General features: G+C 49.3%; 1 protein-coding gene across 1 annotated transcript in view; it reads left to right on the top strand.

Moving 5' to 3' along the window:
* The window catches only part of NOS1 (nitric oxide synthase 1 (neuronal)), a 78,307-nt gene that overhangs the window by 52,396 nt on the left and 12,009 nt on the right, over window positions 1-13,902 (top strand). The window contains exons 16-20 of the mRNA XM_012662895.1: window positions 1,512-1,628; window positions 5,520-5,694; window positions 7,401-7,539; window positions 7,974-8,052; window positions 13,190-13,383. Coding sequence (XP_012518349.1) covers window positions 1,512-1,628; window positions 5,520-5,694; window positions 7,401-7,539; window positions 7,974-8,052; window positions 13,190-13,383 — 704 coding nt within the window. The remainder of the gene's footprint in view (window positions 1-1,511; window positions 1,629-5,519; window positions 5,695-7,400; window positions 7,540-7,973; window positions 8,053-13,189; window positions 13,384-13,902) is intronic.

A 13,902-nucleotide genomic window follows, 5' to 3' on the forward strand; every position in this document is an offset into this window, starting at 1 on the left:
GAGCTGTGTCACTAACTCTCTAAACGACCTTGAGCAAGTCGCTTGACCTCTGTGGGCCTCAGTCTTTCTCATCTGCCAAATGGGGAGAAATCAGCCCCGCCCTGCCCACCTCGGGGGCCTACAATCTGTGGAAGGATAATAACAAAGAGGAAAGCATTTGGAGAAACCTCCAACCTCATACAAATACACGTGCTGTTATTTTTACCCACGACCATCAACCATTCCTCCCATACTAACAACACAGCCACCCCCTGATACGTTGCATGGCTTATTTGGAGAAGTGACTCAATGTGAGACTATTTTAGGGCAGAAAATACACTTACGTATATTTAGAACTTTCCCGATGCTGGAGCAAAACCTTTGAAGAACATCCAGCTCAGAAACTCTGCTGCCAGAATGCTCAATTTCTTTTTCTTTCTTTCTTTTTCTTTCTTTTGTACTCAGATTTGTGTGTTGGGTTTTTGTCTTGAGTTTTGGCTTTTGGTTTGGGGTTTTGGTTGGTTGTTTGGTCTTGGGGATTTTTGGGTTGTTTTTGCTTTGTTTTGTTTTGCTTTGTCTAAGAACAAAACTTCCCAAGTTTAGAGGAAAACTGAGAAACTGGAATTTTCTTTTTAAGTCTTGAGGCTCCTGAGCTGCTCATGCTGAGATTTGAGGCCCAATGACATCGTTCTTCACCTTCAAAGCAATTTCGTAAAAAATGCAATTTCATTTCATGCTGGGCATTAGTGCTGAACATTTTTCATGTTTACTTGAAATGTGAAATGTGACAGACCCCTGAAAAGTGTAAGGACCCTAACTGTACGGAAGGAGAGTGTTGAATGGAATAGTCCAACACTGTCCTGTAGAACCTTCTACAATCACGTAAATGTTCTATATCTGTCCACTGCAGCAGCCAGTAGCTACACATGGCTGTTGACCACCTGAAATGTGGCTTGTGCAAGTGAGGAACAGAATTTTTCATTGCATTTTAATTCGAGTTAATTAATTGATAATTAATTATTCAAACAGCCACACTTTGCCAGTGGCTACCATATTGAATAGCATGAGCCTAGTTCCTAGGAGCTTGTTAGAAATGCAGAATCCCAGGCCTGTCCCAGACCTCCAGAATCAGAATCTGCATTTTAACGAGATCCCAGGGTTGCACTTGTGTCCATTAAAAATTGGGAAGCAAAGAAGCATGGTCTAATGTTTAGAATGTAATCGGTTCTATTCCTGGCTTCTCGCTGATTAAATCATTTTAACTCTGCAGGTCTCGAGTTTCCTGAGTTAGGGGTGGCCAGAAACCTTTAAGTACAGACAGGGTCAAGTGCAGGTGGACGGATATCATCGTGGTGGGCGTGGGTGAGGTGGTGCATTAGAGAAGAGGCCATTGCATAGGAGTGCTGTGGTTTGACTCTGCACGCAAGAGGAGACCCTAGGGCCAGCACTGGTGACCTGAAGATCCGCCAGGGGTGCTGACCTCAGGAGGGGACTCCGAGCCAGAGCTCACACACTCTCTTTGGTTTTGGCAGGAGCTACAAGGTCCGATTCAATAGCGTCTCTTCCTACTCTGACTCCCAGAAATCATCCGGCGACGGGCCTGACCTCAGAGACAACTTTGAGAGTGCCGGACCCCTGGCCAACGTGAGGTGAGCAGGAGGTCAGGGGAACAGGGGGTCCTGGGGAACTGGACCTAGGTGCAAAGTGGGCTCTTGGTGGTGTGGAGAGGTCTCCAAGCCCATTCATCCCTGGAAAAGCCGGCTGCATCCTGGTCGTCTGGGACCCCTCCCACCCATGAAAGCCCACTCCCCGTTCCCCAGGTGCCATCTTTGATCCTTTCTGTGACTTCTCTTCCCATACACATCGTCACCCAAGATTCACCCCTTCATTTGTGCTGAAGGATATTAATCTCTAGATAGCGCTCAACGAGCTGCCCTTCCCAATGGATACATTGTGCACTATGTAGAAGCTTCTGGAGAAGCTGTCATCATAGTCCTGCTATGACTCAGTGGTTCTCAAGCTGGATACAGATCAAAATCCGGGGATGTTTGCAATACACGAACACGACCACCAAGCCCCACCTCCAGACATTCCGATGTAATTGGTCTAGAATCAGGCCCAAGGGTGGCTTTTTTTTTTTCTTTAACTCTCCCCAGTTAACTCTAATGTGCAGTCAGATTTGAAAAACATTGGCCTATCCCTGTGTTTTCAAAAGCGTAGTCACATACCATGAGATAATTTTAGGAGGCATGTGGACAAATATTTTATATTTCGACACTCATGTATTCAGTTTAATGAGTATTTGGGAAGAAAGAAAACTCGGATGTCAAACCCTCGACCTCATGAATTTTGGTTGAGACAAGGCTGATGCGGGCAGCCCCGGAGGAAGAATGTTCAGACCGGGCCACGAATCTCTCAGCCCTTCCCTAATTGAAGCTCGTCCATCACTACTCAGAGCAATGCTTAGTAGACGGCACAGACCACTGGGTTCCTACTACGGAAATATCTATCATGTCGACAAGTACGTTTTTTAATAGACTGTTTTTTTTAAAAGCAATTTTAGGTGGATGGAAAAAGTGAGCAGAAAGTACAGAGGGTTCCCATCCCCCCACCCATAGTCTCCCCAACTCTGAGCATCCCGTACCAGAGTGGTACATCTATTAGAACGGACCATCCTACACTGACACATCATTATCGGCCAAAGCCCACAGTGTACAGTAGGGTTCACTCTTGGCCTCGCACCTCCTCTGTGGGTTTTGACATCAGTACATTTTTGAGCTCCACGTTGAAACATCAGTTCTGGAGTTTGACAAACCCATTTTTCCCTTATTAAATCTATCATCGCAGGGGTTGGCAAAATGCCTGCAGGCCAAATCCCAGCCTGGTCTTTTATAACCCATGAGCAAAGAGTGATTTTTTACCAATGAACATTTGTAATTAATTTGATGGCAGAAAACATTGCCTTTGAACCCCAATTAAGCAAAATGTTTTCGCCGCCAAAAAAGAATTCTGTTCTTCTCATGAGTAGACCTGTATTACAAAAAAATTGTATTCAAGTATTATTATTGTGTTTTTAATTTTATCAATTGAAAAACTGTGTGGGAATTTTTCTTTCTTGTTATGTACTACCTACATAGAGCTTCGATTTTGTTTCTCGGCCTGCAAGCATAAAATTCCTTGCCATCTGACCCCACATATAAAAAGTTTGCCAACTCCTGGTTTGGAGGCTTCAAATAGGAATTTTGAAATCGCAAGGTGAAGATCGTGGCGGGAATGTGAGTGTAGCAGTAACTATAGTGCATGCAGGCCTTCGGGTCCATCGAGAAAAGTATCAATGAATCAACCACCTGAACCATCGTCCACTGGCGAATGCAAGAGTTGGGAGTCGTGGTCCGTTCAGGATACTATAACAAAATACCATAAACTGGGTGGCCTGTAAACAACAGAAACTTCTAGAGGCTGGGTAGTCCAAGATCAAGGTGCTGGCAGATTCGGTGTCCGGTGAGGGCCTGCTCTCTGCTTCATAGATGGTGCCTTCTAGATGTGTCCTCACAGGGTGGAAGGAGCAAACGAGCTCCCTCAGGCCTGTTTCACAAGGGCGCTAATCTCATTCAGGGGGGCTCCACCCTCATGACCTAGTCACCCCCCACAGTCCCCATCTTGTAATGCCGTCACCTTGGTGGTTAGGTTTCAACATACGAATTTGGGTGGGGGCGGGGAGGAGGGCAAACATTCTGACCACGGCATTGGGCTTGATGAGCTAGTGAGTCAAAATGCAAAACAAGTTAAAGAGCACGAATAAGTAATTAAGAGCATCCGTGGTCGTCAAACAGGGTGGACATCACAAACCAAAACGACAGAGATTTGGGAAACGTGGTAACACAAAGCGTGACTCGTGTTAGGAGGTTCCAGATCTGCCTTGAGCTGAGGCTGAGGCTGAGGCAGGTGGCCTGGGGCGGGGGTGCCCTTTCCTGTCACTCCTCCAATCAGTTCACACCTGGTTACCGTCTCTCTATACCTGTCAGGCCTCCACCTTGCAGAAAAGGTAAAGTTTCCAGATCCAGGAAGATCATGGGTTAAGGAATGACGGGGAAATGCTGTCTAATCCCACACGCTTTATTTGCAAAGGCTCTGGGGTCCCCGGGGAAGGAGGGCGGGAAGGAAGTGAGACAGTTGAATGCGGATGCGAGATTAGTGGATGTTAACTCATGCTCACCTTCGCGTGATCAGTGAGGCACCTGGACCCAGCCCGAGTTCACTCGCCGATGATGGAAAGTCCCACTCCTCGTCTTTCTGAGGTGACAGTCTACAGGAGAACACTCTGCCCTTGGGAAGAAGGGGCAAGGTGGGGTGTTCCTGTCCTGCCTGCGAACCTGTTGCTCCCGTCCCTGAGAGCTCTAGAGCTACAGCCAAGACAAGCCCTGGGAAGATGGCAGGAGGCGTCTGTAGGACTGTCACCTGGCAAGAAAGGGCCATCGAGGACACAGCCCTTGACTCCCCATCCTACATTCAAAGTGTCCCCAGCTCCACAGAGAGAAAAATCTTATGAACTTGACTTCCGCTAGTTCAAACACTAACACTTTCTTGGTGGCATCTATGCAGAGAGGTGGTGTGAAGCAGGTTAATTTCACAGACATTACAAGGGGTGGAGCCAGAATATTTATCCCCCTTCTGTCCCCTTTTAGAAGAACCTATTCACACTCCAACATTTGATGTGTCAGCGGCAAGTTCTTCTGGTCTGTTTGTTCATACAGGTCCACCACGAGGCCCACTATGTTTTGGTTTCATTATCTTGGTAGTTAAAACTCATCTAGTATGTCGCCTGTTGAACTCAAGCCTTCTGCCAACGTAGACTAATTTCCCCAATTCGTCCAGCCTAGAGAAGCACACACAAGAAACAGCCAGCGGTTCCGGGTCATTGCTATCTCCAACTTGTCCTCTTTAGAACCATCTAGAATTTTCTCCTGACACTTAGAAGAGACCAGAAGAAATGGAAAAGAGGCCTCAAGAGCTCTTAGGTTTAAAGACAGCCTTCCACGGATGGGCTTGGGGTTGCCTGACCCCCACCAGCGACACACAGTCCTTCCTGAGACACCAGATACATTAGTCTGCTCGGGCTGCCATAACAGAATACCGTGGGCTGAGTAAAGAACCAAAATTTATTTTCTCATAGTTCTGGAAGCTAGAAGTCCAGGATCATGGTGCTAGCAGGGTTGGTTTCTGGTGAGGCCTCTGTTCCTGGCCTGCAAACAGCCACCTTCTTGCTGGACACCAGAGAGAGAGAAAGGGAGAGAGAAAGGGAGAGAGAGCATGCATGTTAGTGAGCTCCTTTTCCTGAAAGGATACTAATTCTATAAAATTAGGGCCCCACCCATATGACCTCATTTAACCTTAATTAGCTGCTTAAAGGCCCTGTCTCCAAATAGAGTCACACAGGAGGTTGGGGCTTCAGTATATGAATTTTCAGGGACACGATTCAGCCCATAACACCAGACACCCCACAGTCCTCTCGCACAGACCTTCTCCCGTCTCCTTGACAGGTTCTCCGTGTTCGGCCTCGGCTCACGAGCGTACCCTCACTTTTGCGCCTTCGGCCATGCTGTGGACACCCTCCTGGAAGAGCTGGGGGGAGAGAGGATCCTGAAGATGAGGGAAGGGGACGAGCTCTGTGGGCAGGAAGAGGCTTTCAGGACCTGGGCCAAAAAGGTCTTCAAGGTAATCTGGATCTCAGAGACGCAGGGGTAGAAGTAATGCTCCCCACGGCCTCCAAAGACAGTACCTAAACCATCGAGAAAGAGAAGTGGCCGGGCACAGGAACTCACGCCTGTAATCCTAGTGCTTTGGAAGGCCAAGGCGGGAGGATCGCTTGAGGCCAGGAGTCCAGGACCAACCTAAGCAAGAGTGAGACCCTCTCTCTACAAAAAATAAAAAAATTAACCGGGCATGGTGGTACACGCATGTAGTCCCAGCTACTCGGAGGCTGAGGCAGGAGGATCACTTGAGCCCAGGAGTTTGAGGTTGCAGTGAGCTATGATGATGCCACAGCACTCTAGCCTGGTCACAAAGTGAGACCCTGTCTCAAAAAAAAAGAAAGAAAAGAAAAGAAAGGAACTTGAGAGAAGCCCTAGTATTTCTTTTCCCATGTATCCAGCTGCTTTCAACAGCTCAGAGGAGTTTGGGTGGCCTTAAAACACGCATTTCCCACCCAGAATCCAATGTCCTACATTATGGACAAGGAGTTGGTTCACAAAAAAAATATTATAGAGTCCTGGAATTTCAGGGCTGGGAAGAATCTCACATTTGATAGACAAATACACAGAAAACACAGAGTTGGCTCTGTGTTTATATGAAATGTCCAAATCAGAAAATCCATAGAGACGGAAAGCAAATTAGTAGTTGCCAAAGGCTGAGCGGGGGAGGTAAGGTAGGAAATGGGAGTGACTGCTAATGGATACAAAGTTTTCTTTTAAGGATAACGAGAATGTTCTGGAACTAGATAGTGGTGGCACAACCTTGTGAATGTTCTGAACAGTAATTCTTAGGATTGGTGAAGTTGAAGAACTAATGAGCTTGGCCCAAAAATAAAGAAAGAAGAAAATTGTACACACAGGCATCCAGACATTCAATATATTCTGCCTTTGTATAATTTTAAAAATCTTTAGAGAAAGATGGATAGGAAATTCTAAGGTGTTTACTTTCTTTTTTAATGTTAAACCTCTACACATGTAGGTTTTAGGAATAGATGACATCATAGAATTTCATCTGAAGTAGAAGTTAAGTCCTAAAGGGTCAATGGAAAATATGATCTGTCCAGCATATCAAAGACACTCAAAAAAATATAGGATGGATGCATGGAAGGGAGGAAGGAAGGGAAGGAGGTAGGGAGGATGGATGGAAGGGTGGATGGGTAGGTGGATGGGTGGGTGGATGGGTAGGTGAATGGGTGGATGGGTGGGTGAAAAGAAGGAGGGGAGGGAGGGAGGAAAGGAAGGAAAGGAGGAGGAGGAAGGAAGGATGGATGGGTGGGTAGGCGAATGGGTGGATGGGTGAGTGAAAAGGAAGGAAGGAAGGGAGGGAGGGAGGAAAGGAGGAGGAAGGAAGGATGGATGGATGGATGAGGGAATGGGGGGATGCATGGGTGAAAAGAAGGAATGGAGGGAGGGAGGAAAGGAAGGAAAGGAGGAGGAGAAAGGAAGGACGGACAGATGGGTAGGTGAATGGGTGGATGGGTGGGTAGGTGAATGGGTGGGTGAAAAGGAAGGAAGGAAGGGAGGGAGGGAGGAAAGGAGGAGGAGGAAGGAAGGATGGATGGATGGGGGATGGGGGATGGGTGGGGGAGGGATATGTAGCATGACTTGGAGCCATTGGGGAAGAGCCCTCTTGGCTGAAAGAGGTCACCGAAAGCCCCGCGCCCGCCACAGGCAGCCTGCGACGTGTTCTGCGTGGGCGATGACGTCAACATCGAGAAGGCCAACAACTCCCTCATCAGCAACGACCGCAGCTGGAAGAGGAACAAGTTCCGCCTCACCTTTGTCGCTGAAGCTCCAGAACTCGCACAAGGTACTTCCCGCCACCCTCCCGGGGGGCGCTCATGACAGCGGGGAAAGGGGAAGGTGGGAGATCTCGCCCCAGAAGTTGCTCGGAGAAGATGGGCTTGGTCACTTTGGGCCCCTGTACTGCAGCCCTCCCAGGTGACCACACAGCCGCTGCCCCGAGCGCAGTAAAACCTGTGCGGGAAAGAGTCTCTTTCTCCAGGCACACACCGCGTTCCCTGAACCCGCCTCTTCTCAACTTAGCTCACACAAATTTGCTTTTCGTTCTGCACTGTCCACAACCACCCACCCTTCCCAGCCCAGGCCGCCAGACCCCTTGTCTCCTGTCTCTTTATGCCGGAGGGCGGTGGAGACGTGAGTGGAGTCTGCAGAAAAGCTGGGAGTTTTCATGCACGACTGTTGAACCCCGTCTCAGGAAGACCGTTGCATTTCTCCCCACAGGTCTGTCCAGCGTCCACAAAAAGCGAGTCTCCACCGCCCGACTCCTCAGCCGTCAAAACCTGCAGAGCCCTAAATCCAGGTAAGAACTCCTCGGTTCGCGCGGTCACCCGCCTCTGCTCCCTGATGCCACCGACCCCGGGAGAGTGACTCGTTCACCCCGAGGACTGGCTTCCCGTTTCCCGACCGTTGCAAAATGCCGTAGGGACCCCGAGTGCTGCTCTGTGGCCTCTGGGTTTCCTGCTTTTCCTTTTCCGTGCTTGACCCGCAGGGGTGGAAAAAGGAGGTGGCGTTGATCAGTGTGGAAAGAGCAGAGAAAATGGTTTTAGGAGCGATTTTTAGCGGCGGGCCACACCCCTGCAGAATTGCTGACTGTCCACTGCAGCGCAGATCTTAGACAGAAATCGTTTGGTCATGGAGTGCTGGAAAATGGCTGCCCAGACTCCGCTTCAATTCCTTTGGGATGACGGGAGGTTCACTACCTCACGAAACAGCCCACTCTGTGTTTTAAAGTCCTAATTGTTAGAAATTGTCTTAATATCCAACATAACCAGATCTCTTGATATGTAATGTAAGCGTGTCTTCCTAACACTGTACTGTAAACCCAATTATACTCTCTGGTGACACCCAAAGCAAAGTAACCTCTTGCAAACGAGAGACCTACAGACAGCCAGTGATGCTGACCCATCTCCCGCGTGGGTCCTCATTCCTCCAAGTCGTGCCTGCTAAGACCCGATTCCCCAGGCTTTTGGCTTTAGTAAAAGGACACAGTCCGCCCCGCTGCAAGTATCATCCTCAGACCCGGTCACAGGGCTCTGGAGGTCGCGTGATCACTGCCAAGTGTGCCGAAGCTCTCATCATCATCACCCACCTGAACGGCACACGCTGATGCCGCTGAGATTGCAGGCGCTGCTCTGACGGCCGTTCTGTTCTCCCATTAAGCTTAGTCCGCGGCTGCTCTCAGATATCACATCTTCTCAAAACGCTCGAACCAGCTCTGTCCCTCCCTCTACTTACAGGAGCAAGGTTTTTAGCACTAACGAAGGTCATTGCACGGATCCCTGTTGAACGGACTCCTTTTCAGTTTGCAGTTACACCCACGAAGATCTTTTGGAAGGTTGATTCTTGGCATAGCGTAGTACAAAGAGTGGGTTCTGTGGGGTCTGACCCCAGCTCTGCCACACGGCAGCTATGTGGCCTTGGGCAATTCACTCAGGCGCTCTGAGCCCCTGTCGCCTGACCTATAAAATGAGAATGGTGAGTATAAAGATGGCTAACGTGTATCTAGAGCTTTCTGTGTTGCAAACATTGTGCTTGGATCGCTCATGATCTGAGCAATCCAGGATGTGGGTACTGTTTTCATCGATGTTCTCAATATGAGAAATGACAGTTAGAAAATGCAAGTGACTTTTTCAAGGTCACGCCGACCCGGTTATCTGACTCCGAAGTCGGTGTGCCAAATGGCTACCCAGATGGCCTCAACAGCATTGCGAGGCTGCTGTATCAGGGACAAGGGACATAAAGCGGTTAGCGTAGCACAGATTCCCGTCACTCTTCCTTATCCACCCCAGCTTCGTGTCGCCTGCAAACTTAGCGTGTGCGTGTTTTCTATGTAGTCTTCCAAACCTTTGATAAAAGCGACGGCAGCCTAGAGCCCCGGGGCACTCGTGTTCTCTCCCGGATCCTCAAACATTAAAGGAATGGCTTGGGGAAATTAATCTCTTTGAATAATTAGTCAAATGCAACCTTCAAACCATGACGACCTCCGATGTAAAGCGGACTCTCTGTTTGACATACGAATCTCACTTTCCATTTCTGTGCTGCGGAAAGGTATGACTTATGTAGCGTTAGAAGAGAAGGCCTAAGAATCTACTGGAAATTTCTTTCAGCAACAAACTATGAAGAGCTAGCTTATGAAAATTATGCCCTAAATCATAATCAGCAAGGAAACTTGCAAATGTTTTGATTCTAAGTTGAATCAAAGTCCCAAAATCAGCCCCCACCCACCTCTGGGAGGGGCCGCTAACTCTTAGTCAAGGGTCTAAAAGTGACTAGCGGGAGAAAATCGCAATAAGGTTAGGAACTGGAACATTGTATTCAAATCAGTTACAAATTAGCACAAAAAGGACCAAATCATAGCTAGGTGTTTATCTCTTCTAAAGCCTGCTCCCTAGCACTACCTACTTGCAGACTGAATACCATTTCCAGCTTTATAAGGCTTATTAAAAAAAAAGATAATTGAGTAGAAAACCATGACTCTCCCATTTTCTCCTGCCCAAGGCCAAAGTGGGGCTGTTTGGCCCAGGAGGCCATAACCGAGATATCACTAATCACCCGACGAGAGACCCTTAATGGCCAGCAAAGTGCTTGAGAGGAGGGATGCAGCCTTTTGAGGGTGATCCTTGCAAATCTTAAGAGAAAAGTGACCACAGTCACCATCACCGCCTGGAAATAAATTTTCTAATGTATGTGAAACAATTAGCAAAAGATACAGAAGAGAGGGTATAATGGAGCGCTAATGGGTGGGGTGTAGATAATTAACCTTGACGTTGGGAGGAGGGAAAATGCAGGGTTTGAGGTGAACCTCTAAGGGACGGTGGGCTGTAGATAGGCAGAAGCAAGGAGGGGGTCCAGGAGGAAGGAACAGCAAGAGCCAAGGTTAAAAGGGGGCCTGAGCACTGGAGTGCTTTGGAGAATGGCGGATATTACAGTGGAGAGTTCTTGGTGGAGGAAATGCTAAATTCTCACCTCCCTGCAAATGAGATTACTTCTCTGCAGCCTTCCCCATCTCAACAGAGGACATCAACATTTGGCTTTGGCCAAAACCTCCCAACTTGTCTCCTTGTTTCTTGGCTTCTCTCTCAAAGATTCATTTTCTAAACAGCAACCAGATGCCCCTTTTTCCTGCCCCAGGGCCTTTGCACATGCTCAGCCCCCTTCCTGGAACGCTGCCTGTAGATCTTTGCGTGCCCACTTCTTCCCATTGCTCAGGTCTCTGCTCAAGTGTCAGATCACCAGAGAGGCCTCCCTGGCCATCCTATCTGATGGCAGCCCCTGCCCCACAACCTGTCACCACCTACCCATCCGTATCACCAACCCCACCGGAGATGTTTTAAGTGACTTCTCCATGAGAACAGGACACTTGGTCATCCTTACCCCACACTCTCTCACCAGTGCCTAGAACAGTGCCTGACACTCGATACAAATGTGTTGAATGAGTGAACGTCATTAACTCAGATGGCTCGCAACTGACAATATTGACTCCTTTCGTGGACAAAGGAAGATTAGCTATATTTTTTCATCATTTAATGCTGGAGGTTAGCAGGTTGTTCTTTCATCTGCGAACCTGTCGTTGAACCACCGCCAAATATGTGTGCCTACGTGCATGTGTGCGTGTGTGTGTGAGTTGCTTCCCTATGTAGCTATAAATACATCACACACGGGACATTCTGGCGGAGAATGGGACAGAGCCCAGTGGCTGGTGCTGTCCCAACACTGCCCTATTCCCCCTCTCCCTGTACATCTCAGTCACCCAATGTATCCCAAGCTTTAAGAAAAAATTAATAACTTAAGAATCCTACACTTAGAAACCCCCAGCAGAACTGAGATTTAATACAATCGGTTTCCAGGCCAGTGCTACTCTAGAGCGTCAGCTTCCCAGCAAAGCACCAGGAGCCACCTATCAGGGTGGGACCACGTGGCCATTCCATGCTGGGGTCTCAGCCAGTGGCCTGCGGAGTCCCCCTGCCCAGCCAACCTGCCCCTTAGCCGCAGGACCACCCTCTGCCTCGCTCAAGAGGACTCGAGGAGAAGTGGCTGTGCTCGTGAACCAGCTCAGCAAGGCGGGACCTCCGCGTTTCTATTTTGTGCAGATCGTGATGATCTGGGAAGAAAGCGGGAATTGATTTGCGGGCCTTTCAAAGGCTCCCTCCAGGTGGGCGCCGGCGGCTGCCGAATTAGAAGCCCCACAGCGCCCCCTGCTGGCCGCCGGCCTCTGCTCATTCCCCAGCCTGCGGCCAGTGGGAGGTGCTGATGTCTTCACGACCAGTGTGAGTTCAGAGAATCAATTGCACAAGTCAGTATAATCGATAAGACCAGTGCCCCGCGCGGGGCAAAACCTGCCCAGGGAAAGAGGGCGGGACCCCCGACCCCCAACGCTGCCACTCACAATTATGATGGCCAAGTTCCCCACCACATTAAGGGCGGGGGTGCCTTGCTTCAAGAAAACACTTGACACCCCAAAATAATGTGCCGGCTCAACTACTTTTAATAATGGTGGCTATTTGTAGCACAAAAGGGCTCTCGGTTGTGCCAGAAACGCCTTTAAATAGCGAGTCCCATTGGTCTATTCAAGCATTGATTTACATACCATAGAGAATATAGAAACTTCGTGTTGAATATCGAGCATCTCTATCTACTGAAACCCAGTTGGCAGCGAAGAAACAGCAGATCTGAGGAGCAGTCGTAGCTCAAAGGGTGCAAAGGATGTGATTTACCAAAGCGTAATCTGTGCCGGTGTTTACATTTATTATGTGAAATGGAGGGTTTCTGCACCGAAACTGTCAAAGGGACCGGAACAATCCCATTCTGAGAGTTCATTCTTGAAGCCTGTGGTTAGCACAGGACTCCCGAACCTGAAACGCAAAACTCCATGCGAAAGGGCATGACCCGGCAGGCAGAAAGGAGTTCCCCTCTGCATTTTCTTTCCAGATCTCTCGATTTTGTGATATTGGCGAATGTAGGCACGAGAGGAACCTGAGCTTAAAGCCAGGCCTTCTTTCCTCTAAACCGTGATAATATGAGGATGCCTGTTGCCAAAGGGGATGAGCTTGAAATTCGTAGGAGAGACAGAATGTCACAGTTTGGGGACACTACTGCCTATGGTTCTGATGGCGTGCTAGTCCTCGAGAGGACCCCTGTTGGTACCGAGAACAGGGTGCCAGAATCCAGAAGGAGGGAGGGAGCAGCTGTGTCCGATGCTGTTTCGATGATCCGATGAGCCCTGGGACATTGGATTTGCAACAAGGACTTCAGGGGTGACCCTGATACAAGCCTCAGTGTGGAATGACGGGGGCGCAAGCTTGGTTGGCCCAGGCCCCAGTGAGAATGAGAACGGAAGGAGGGGAATGCAGCCACCAAGGAAGGACAGGCAAAGGAGCAAAGAAAGGGGGCGGTGGCTGGTGGCCCTGGTCCTATTGTTCCCCCGCAATTCCCTACAGCCGGTCGACCATCTTCGTGCGACTCCACACCAACGGGCACCAGGAGCTGCAGTACCAGCCTGGGGACCACCTGGGCATCTTCCCCGGCAACCACGAGGACCTCGTGAACGCTCTGATTGAGCGGCTGGAGGACGCGCCCCCTGTCAACCAGATGGTGAAGGTGGAGCTGCTGGAGGAGCGGAACACGGCTTTGGGTAACACCCCCGGGCGCCCCGCCCTTCTCCGGGGAGGCCAGAGGCACTGGGTGTCCGGGGAGGAAGAATGGGTCTCTTCTTCCCAGGCACCAATCCGGGTGGGGGAGCAGGCCTCTGTCACTTCCAGATTAAGAGGTTGAAGACTCCCCCTTTCTCATGGCTGACCCAGCGACCTTGGCCCAATGTCCCTGATGCCGGGACATCGTCGATGGCTCATCATTGAGAGAAGGGGTTTCTGTCTTCCTGCGTCAGCTAGATGCTGATTTTAGCAGTAGCCACTCTTCTTACTTTCTTTATCACCACCCCCCCTAAAAAAGCTGCATTCCCCACTACCCACCAAGCAAAGAACAGCTGAAGTCTCATCCTGCCTCCTGTTAGAATCCAAAGACTTTACGAAGCACGATGGCCATCTAGGGATGGAGCCCACATGCTTGACCTCGTTAGATCAAATTCTAATCTGTTTAAGCGGTCTTCCTTGACATTCATATGGAAGAACTTTCACAGGCAAATGGATCTCAG

Source organism: Propithecus coquereli, unplaced genomic scaffold (genome assembly GCF_000956105.1).
Source record: "Propithecus coquereli isolate 6110/MARCELLA unplaced genomic scaffold, Pcoq_1.0 Scaffold789, whole genome shotgun sequence".
NCBI lineage: Eukaryota > Metazoa > Chordata > Mammalia > Primates > Indriidae > Propithecus > Propithecus coquereli.